The 8,974-nt window shown below is 24.4% G+C and overlaps 2 protein-coding genes across 4 annotated transcripts in view; both read right to left on the reverse strand.

Annotated features, from left to right (window-relative positions):
• Positions 1-5,256, reverse strand: part of LOC126901364 (huntingtin) — a 30,205-nt gene extending 24,949 nt beyond the window's left edge. For both annotated transcript variants that reach the window (XM_050677772.1, XM_050677771.1), the window contains exons 1-11: positions 5,008-5,256; positions 4,354-4,537; positions 4,101-4,225; positions 3,871-4,024; positions 3,649-3,802; positions 3,411-3,577; positions 3,049-3,214; positions 2,622-2,986; positions 2,350-2,542; positions 1,216-1,400; positions 987-1,139 (exon numbers count right to left, since the gene is read on the reverse strand). In XM_050677772.1, coding sequence (XP_050533729.1) covers positions 987-1,139; positions 1,216-1,400; positions 2,350-2,542; positions 2,622-2,986; positions 3,049-3,214; positions 3,411-3,577; positions 3,649-3,802; positions 3,871-4,024; positions 4,101-4,225; positions 4,354-4,537; positions 5,008-5,072 — 1,911 coding nt within the window. In that variant the 5' untranslated portion in view covers positions 5,073-5,256. The remainder of the gene's footprint in view (positions 1-986; positions 1,140-1,215; positions 1,401-2,349; positions 2,543-2,621; positions 2,987-3,048; positions 3,215-3,410; positions 3,578-3,648; positions 3,803-3,870; positions 4,025-4,100; positions 4,226-4,353; positions 4,538-5,007) is intronic.
• Positions 5,257-7,477: 2,221 nt separating this feature from the next.
• On the reverse strand, positions 7,478-8,527 carry LOC126901376 (partner of bursicon). 2 transcript variants are annotated; one of them, XM_050677791.1, is made up of 4 exons: positions 8,389-8,521; positions 8,204-8,334; positions 8,014-8,138; positions 7,478-7,892 (listed from the first exon to the last, which is right to left on the reverse strand). In XM_050677791.1, the coding sequence occupies exons 2-4, from the start codon at positions 8,328-8,330 to the stop codon at positions 7,722-7,724; spliced, it is 423 nt and encodes a 140-aa protein (XP_050533748.1). In that variant the 5' UTR covers positions 8,331-8,334; positions 8,389-8,521; the 3' UTR covers positions 7,478-7,721. The 2 variants fall into 2 exon arrangements, with proteins under 2 accessions (XP_050533748.1, XP_050533747.1); XM_050677790.1 differs by having other exon boundaries at positions 8,204-8,527.
• Positions 8,528-8,974: the final 447 nt, after the last annotated feature.

The following is an 8,974-nucleotide window of genomic DNA, read 5'->3' on the forward strand; positions in this document are numbered from 1 at the left end:
ATTTTTCAAAAATTAAGTTGAAAAAGTTAGTTTTTGTAAAAAAGTTGCTATTTTAAAACCTCCTGTGAGCAGAATAAGTGTTAGATTTTCAAAAAAAAAATGATATCAAATGAAAGGAAATTACCTAAGGTTTCAATATAAAGAAATATTATTTTGATTAGTTATTATTTAAAAAAGTTAAGGGAGTTTTAAGTACAAAAAACATTCCGATANACCAACCCAACCCCCACTAGAAGGTTAAGTGTTAAATTTTCAAAAAAATTATATCAAATGAAAGGAAAATATCTAAGGTTTTAGTTTAAAAAAAAATTATGTTGATTTGTTGATTTTTGAAAAAGTTATGGAAGTTTTAAGAAAAAAAAGTGAAAAAAATGACAAAATTTGTCGATTTTTAAATTTGTAATTTTTTTGGATATTTCCCCCATTTGCGGGGAACGAGGGAAAATTTTTAAATTTTTAAGGGTAATGTCTTCAACTAGATACAATTTGTGATCTTTTGACGTATTGTTAAAAGAAATCGGTCCAGTGAGAGCTGAGAAAAAGNAGATACAATTTGTGATCTTTTGACGTATTGTTAAAAGAAATCGGTCCAGTGAAAGCTGAGAAAAAATAGTGACAGACACAAAAAAATAAACACATCATGGTAAAATTAATACCTTCTCAGCTTCGCATCGAAGCTAATAATGTTTTTTCCTTCAATAAGCAGTAAAAAATTTTATGAAAATTATTATTTTAAGTTTTTTTAAAGTAATTGTGATTTTATAATGAAGTTTTTTTCTACATAAGGTTTTTAAATAAAACATTTCAAAATTATATATTTATGTTTAAAAAGTATTGTTATAAATAATATTTTGATTGACAATATTTTGTATTTACTAAAAAAAAATTGGTTGTTTTAATTATATTTTGATAAACATTTTGTATTAAACGTTATAATTATAATATTATGAATTTTTTCTTTCTATGAAAATTATATAGAAATTTACCTTAACAAGCCAATAAGGATTAATGCCACACAAAATAGTTTCAAATATAGGTGAACAATAATTTGATATTTCACTATTTAAAAGTGGCATTATGCAAAGAGAAACAGCTGATAGAGAATTGCAAACACACATGTATGATTCATCTTTTAGACCCTAAAATTAAAATATTATTTTATATGAAACTAATTAATAGCAAAATAGATTAATTAAAAATATTCTTCATATATACCTGTAAAATTATACTAATTAAATCGTTTATTTTTATTGGTTTAAAAAGAGTCTCTTTTAACTTAAATTGTCCGTGATTTTCTTTAAGAGTTATACTTATGAATGTACCAATCAATTTAATAGCCATTCCTCTTAAAAGGTGATCTTCATGAGAAGTATAATTAATAACAGTCTGAACTACAGATTCTAAATAAATTTAAATGTAAATTTTTCATACTTAATTTTATTAAATTACTGCATATTTTGAAAGAATGATATTTACACATTTTTAAAATGTTATGAAAACATATTACCAATACACTATAATCAATTAAAAACAATTTTTACTAAGACTGATAAAAATATATTAATATAATAATTTTCATAATTTAATACTACTTAAAACTGAATTATTCATTATAAGTTGAACAAAAAAAGATAAAATTAAAATTCTTTTTTTTACTCATTTTACTCATTTTTAATAAATTAGAAGTACATATTAGCATTGTTATATTAGGTTCAAATTGAGCAAAACTTTTGTATGCTATAAAATAAAGTATTTTTTGGGTGGTGGAGAAAATACAATTAGCACCCTTAAATTTTTTGTTATAGTTGCACCCTAGTCAGTGTATCAAAAGTTAAAATGAATAGGTCAATTTTAAGGAAACCAAATTGAAATAGGCATTAATAATGACTCCCTAAGTATTGATAAAATATATCATTTATAATTAATTGTATAACTAATATTGATCAATTGGAGATAGTTATCTGTAAACTAATAACAATACCATGTATTGTATTAATATATGGTATTGCCTAATAATAATTTCTAAATTTAAAACTGTTTGTGGTATATAAACATATAATATATTTTAATTCTAGTTTCGCTATGTGTAATTTTTTTTTTTTTTTGGCGCCAACTATTATTAAATATTATTATTAGTATAATAAACTCAGTTTTTGGAAATTGTCAAATCTATCATAAGTGTAACAATATCTAAATTAACTAATTAATTTAATATTCATTTTTATAAAGTGTCTTAACTTTTGTGACAATAATTTTCTTAATGTTGTTTTTATAAAATAATAGAGTTTATATGATAATGTTTTATCAAATTGATAAATACTTTAATTATTACTAAAAATTTAGTATTACCTGAAGAATTATAAATAATTAGAACTAAATTTGGATCAAGTTTAATCATTTCAGTAAGACAACAAAGAGCTGAAGATTTAACACCTGTTCTAACTGGTTTATTAGAATCTAATGCTAAAAACATTGAGGTTATTTTTTTGCTCAAAATATTAAGCGGTATGTCAATGCATATTTGATTAATAAATTCAAATTCCTAAAAGAGAATCAGTTTAAATTAAAATATTAGATTAATATAAATAAAAATATAACTAATAATTAATTCAGATATTTACTTGCTGCAACACAGAATCGGAAGTTGAATGATAACTATGATCAGATATTACACTTTGTTCATCAAAATCTTTAGGATTTTCAAACTCAGTAAAAAATATATTATCAACTATTGAATCTACTTCACTTAAACTATCATCACCAAACTCTGAGTATAAGTTAGTCATTGAGTTTGCTGATGAAACTGATGGTTTTGTTGAATCTAAAGATTGCGAAACTGATCTTGTTTCATCTTCAAAATGTGGGTAAGGAATATTTACAAAAGAAGATCCTAAGCTTTCAGATGAGCTGTGATGAAATGACTTTTCTAAACTTTGAGCTAATGTTTGTGGCATCTTAATGGTATTCACAAGAGCATGCATTTTAACTAAAATATAATATTAAATATAAATAGAAGATACAAAGTACTTGAATTTTTATACAACTAACCAATTTCAGTCTCGTGAAGTTTTACTTGATTCAACATATTTCTTTTAAGTAACATATGTAATGTTTCAAATGGACTGAATATAAACAATTGAGTTAAAGTATCTAATGCAGATGTTACTATGTTAGTATCTGGATGCATTATAACAAAACAACAAAATCTAAATATCTGAAAAAAAAACATTAGTTATAATAAAATAAAGGGAAAAAATTATGAATTCATAAAAATTATACATATTCACTAAATATTATGTAAAAATGCTTAAAATATCAGGTTTAAAGAAATAACAAGAAAATAGGTTAAACACATTTTTGGAAAAAACTATATAACAATTTAAAGTACATTATTTATATTAAATAATAACCTGTAAATAAATTTTTTGAAGAAACTTTAGTTCTAGCTTAAATTCATTGGAACTATTATCAACAATATAATTTGAATACTGCAAAATATTCTTTAAATTATTTAGTATTCCAATAATCACACAACTTTCTGCCCAAGAACGTCCAGAAACCATAAATTTATTTATATCTGTAAAAAATTTATCAAAATACATAATAATTTAAAAAAAAATTAATTTAGGCAATTAATAAATTATTTACCATAAATCAAAATAGAATTAATTAACAAAACATATTTAAAAAAAATAATTGGCTTTTTACTATAAAGACATAAATTTTCAATACAAGTAATGCTAGACCTTCGAACAGTTGATGACTCAGTCACAAGGCTATTCATGAACACCTCTAATAGCAACTAAACATAAAAACATTTATTATCAAAATAAGTAATATATCTATAAAAAAAAGTTATCTTTGATTTACTTTAATATTGTTATCTGACATAATATGGCCTAAACTTTGCATTATTTTTGGAAAACTTAGCGCTAACATTTCAGCAATTGGTTCTTCTGATCTCGTCGCAATTTTTCTTAAACAAGGAATCAAAAAAACAACATATTTTTTACGACTAGAAGGACTGGAAAAAAATTCTAAGTAAATATTTAAATACAGATAAAATAAATTATATATGTAAATGTATAAACATTTATTACGTAATCAAGTGACAAATATTTCCAAATCTAGATAGAGCAGCTCTCAAACGACGAACAGTATCATTTCTTTTAATTTCTTTTAACAATTCTACAAATATTTCAGATTTACGGTAGTCAATCATACACTAGAAAATATTTATGAAAAGTAAAACCAGCACTAAATTCTTTATTTAAATTAATTGAATATATATGTATATATATATATATATATATATATAAACATTTTCATTAATATATAAAATAAAAAACTAACTCGCACTACTCTGTTCAAGTTTTCTTCAGCTACCATTCGAACATTAGCTTCAGTGTGATCACACATTCTTAATAAACTATCAATTGATTTGTGTAAAAGCTCACCAAATGTTGAAAAATTCATAATAATAGGTGCACATATCAAATCAGCGGTAGCACGGCAATACTTTTCTTTCTCACCGGCTCTTAAAAAAAAAAATATATATATTTATGATTATAATTTATAAGCTATCAGATATCATATAAGACATTGGACATATAGGATCTGTAAGACATAATATCCCCTTCTAAATCTTTCAGATTAATATTATTTTGATTAAAATAAGTTAAATTTGATTGTATTAGGTAAAGAGAATTACATTTTCTTTAAAACCTCTTAATGACTAAATTATCTAGATGTATTTGCTATTTACCTATTAAAACTATTTTTTAACAAATTAATGAACTTCGTTTACATTATTTAATATAGTTCATGTATCTACATTTATAAATAGACATATATGTGTTTTATACATGCAAATAAGTTTTTATTTTCAGTTCTCTTGATACAAATTTAATCGGGTATGATTTTTATAACCATCAAAATAATAATTACAAAAGATAAAATAAATAAAATTTAAGAAAAAGACAGAAATTCAGTCATCTTTCTACTTACCGGCTAATTAAATCATTTGTTGTGAGCCCATCTAAAGCTCTAGCTAGTCTATCTATGACAGACATAGTAAATTTCACTGCAATAATATCTATTATTTATTAACTTATGGTGGTAAAAAACATAATAAATCACATTTTCTAAACTAATAAAGTAAAAATATATTATATAAATTAAATGTAAAAATACATTATATAATGAATTTTAAATATACAACTTAATTTTGGTTTTATAGTATTTTACTTAAAGTTAATAATTATAAAATTTAAACGTAAACGTCTGATAAGCTATACATTTAATCTTGATAATATTTATCAATATATTCATTACTCTGTGATACATCATTAAATATAGTTTGACTGATACGTGGTCATGGCTGGGAAAACACCTTTCCTACGAACTGATAATGTTCCGATTTATAATCAGTCTTGTAAAAAATACTTTCTCTTAAATATGTATTCACAATAAGTATTCCAATGTTTATAAAAATACATATTCAAAATACATTATTAAAAACTTGAAAAATTATACAAATACTTTTAGAATATATATTTTTTAATTATGTATTTAATATAAAATGATAATTAAATAATTAAAATTTTATCATTACTATTTATAACATTCATAATAAATTGATTATATTATAATTGCAATCTAAATATAACTTTTTCTGGAGTACTTGTAAATATTAAACCAATGTTATCTACACTAGTGCAGATTATATTATTATAGTAAATTTTATTATTGTTGGCTTACAATATATAGATATGTAAAATATCGTACATAAGGCAGAATTATGCTATAGGCATTAATTGAACAAATATGTTATAAACTACATTTTTATACTAAAAAAGGTACATTAGCGTGGGCGACAAGCAATATCGCAACTACTAAATGAAGTTAGTTCTGAAGTCCATGTGTCTTGCACACTCAATACATCCGCTAAACTGGCGACAAGCAAAAAAGAAAAATAGGTTTACCAGGCAAATTATAATAGGCCCTAAACATTGTCTATGGTGCCTAACGAATAATACCGCCCTATACAAACAAATATATCACCATTGTAGTATTATATTACTAGCTTTTCTTGTTATGAATTACTCCAATAGGAATTATAAAAACAATAATTTTTTGTAGAATAGACAAATAAAGTATGTCAATACTGTGCCAGTATTTGGGCAAAATGTCAGTCAATTTCACTCTAATACGGACTAGTTAAAAGGTCAGTTGCCAGTACTGGTGTAATACTTCGCCCGTTATCAATGCTGGTACATTACAAAAATATTTACTTAGGTAATATTGAATAGTAGGTATAAATTTTTAATTATACCAAAGAAAAAGTAAGCTTAATAATATTTATATAATGAAAGAAATAGTCAATGTTTAACTTCGATGCAAATCTGTGAAGGTATAATTTTGTGATTTTTATAAAAATATATATTATGTCAGACCATGAAAATGTTCAGCTCTTACTGGTCAAATTTTAATAATTAATTTGACGAATTAATTATTAAGAACACGATTTTCATCTAGTTATATCTATCAACACTGAACATTTGAAGAAAAAAGCCCACCCATTTTAGAAATTAAAAAAATATCTCAAAATTACGCTGAAGTAGTATTTCCAAACATTTTTTTCTGCATTTTAAAACTGGTATATCTTTTTTTTTACTAATCCAAATTAAATATTGAAAGAATTTACTACAGATAATAAGATTTCTTTTGGTATGCGTTTTGTGAAAATTCAATAAACAATATAAGTACAAGAAGAATTTAAAAGAGACCACCCATGCATGTACATTTTTTTTTATTCAACTCAATTTTTTAAAATGTTTCAGAAGGTTTGATTTTTAACCAAAAAAAAAAAATAAATAAATCTTAAAGTGAACTACAATATTAAGGAAAAATTATCCTTACAATTGCTTTACTATGAGATGTCCATCGTCAAATTTTTGACGACTATTGTTTTTTTTCTACACTCAAAATACTTGATAATATTAACAAATTAATTATCAATATACATCCAATAATATTTTTTTATCAGGTGGACTATTTTTTCTATTAATTTAACAAAATATTAATTAATTTCATTATTTTTCTATTCTTTTAACTAAAAAGATGATCCATTTAACAAAACGTTTCGATAAAGCATTTGTTAATTTTATTAGAGGATTTTCTTCAGTGTATGCACATTACTGTTAAAATAATTAAGCTTTCCATTGACATATTGATCGTAACCCTTCGGTTATAACTATTTGTATTAAATGAAATCTGTACAGGTACTTTGAAAATTAACTGGACCCCACTGTTGGAAATGAATGGGGCAAGGATAGGGGAAACATTAAAATATATCATTAATCCCTCCTAAATTTTTATTTTATTTCCACTTCTGGGACTACAAATTTTTAAATGTGCCACTACGGTTTATGACTGATTTTCACCAAAGTTTAAGACAATTTAATAAAATAATAATGTTTTGATTGTTAAAATTGATTTTAATAACTTTGAACAATTATAGTTAGTTGGTAAAATTGTTGATACAGCTATTAATAAATATTTTTAAGTTACCATTAGACAAACGTAAAATTAGCGTTTTAGTGCACTCAAAATAAATGTTACTGTTATAAACACTATAATTTGACATTGAACGTATATTATTAGTTATTACAAAACAAACAACAATTATGTTTAATAAATCGTTTATACATTAGCTATTTTTAGCCAGAGTAATCACCACACTTATAGCATTTACAATCTGCGGGTTCTTTTAGTTTCACCTCAAGGGTAGCCAATTTTTCACCAGTAAGTCGCTGACCGTCTGGGTTGTAACAGTGTGTAAGAGTTATCACCCTTTCCCTCAAAAATGTTTCACGGCAACAGTAACACTCCTAGAACGTATGAACAAGAGATTATTTCAGATATGGACTAGGTGTTCTCGGTGTAATTTTATTTGCATGATAATCATCATCTCTTAATTCATAGTAACTATAAATTAAAATTAGTCGTTACTTTTAAAAAACCGCTTGGTGTAATGACACTAGGTTGTACTTGAGAATTACATGCTCCTTCGCATTTGTTTACCGCTACGTCGCCACTGCACGTCCTTTGTAATCTTCCCAGTTCGTCGAATTCCTCTGATCAATTTTGCAAATTTAAACATATTTCTATAACACAATTTATTTTATCATTTTAAACTCACCTTTTGTAATATGTAAATCGGACGGTAAAGTCTCACAGCCTTCTGAATTGTCATCAGCCAACACGTCATTGACTAATATTATACTAATTAAAGAAAAAACAGCAAAATGACACAAAAACCGATGCATGTTTTCTGTTAATAAAATAAATTTAATTCCTATTTATTTAAAAATATTTAGACACTTATTAAAAATTATCCAATAAAAACTATAAACGTTATATATTTCGGTGAAAAAAAAATTGATTATTTGAATGAAATATTAACTTAGGTCCGGTGTCGTACAGTGACCGTTCACGACAAAACGTGTTGTCGATTTTCTAAGGCTAACATAATAATTTTTCAGCTTCTGTTCTCTCGAGTCACTAATGGATTGTTGTTTTTGGAAGAGTATCACCGGGTGGTATTATGCTTTAAAAATTTTTGTCATGTCCAAACAAAACATACTATTGATTTTATACATATATATATATATTAAATATTCTTGTAATCGATTTAAGTCTATAAAATGAAAAAAAAAATACAATTTTACTGCTTCTAAATATTTTTTTGTAACGAGAGTTTTCACTTCTCAGGTCATTGCCCACAATAATTATTGTTATGGTGTTAAAAATGGATTTTTTTTCTGCTAAAAATAAATCCAAATCAATTTCGAATTAATGATTTTGTTTATTAAACTTACTATTTAAAAAAAATAATAGTCACACGGAAAAAATGAACGGTTAACATAGTGACAACTGCAATTAAGGCAGATGAAATTACTAAATAAATGAT

Source organism: Daktulosphaira vitifoliae, unplaced genomic scaffold (genome assembly GCF_025091365.1).
Source record: "Daktulosphaira vitifoliae isolate Bord-2020 unplaced genomic scaffold, ASM2509136v1 Scaffold_3, whole genome shotgun sequence".
Lineage (NCBI taxonomy): Eukaryota > Metazoa > Arthropoda > Insecta > Hemiptera > Phylloxeridae > Daktulosphaira > Daktulosphaira vitifoliae.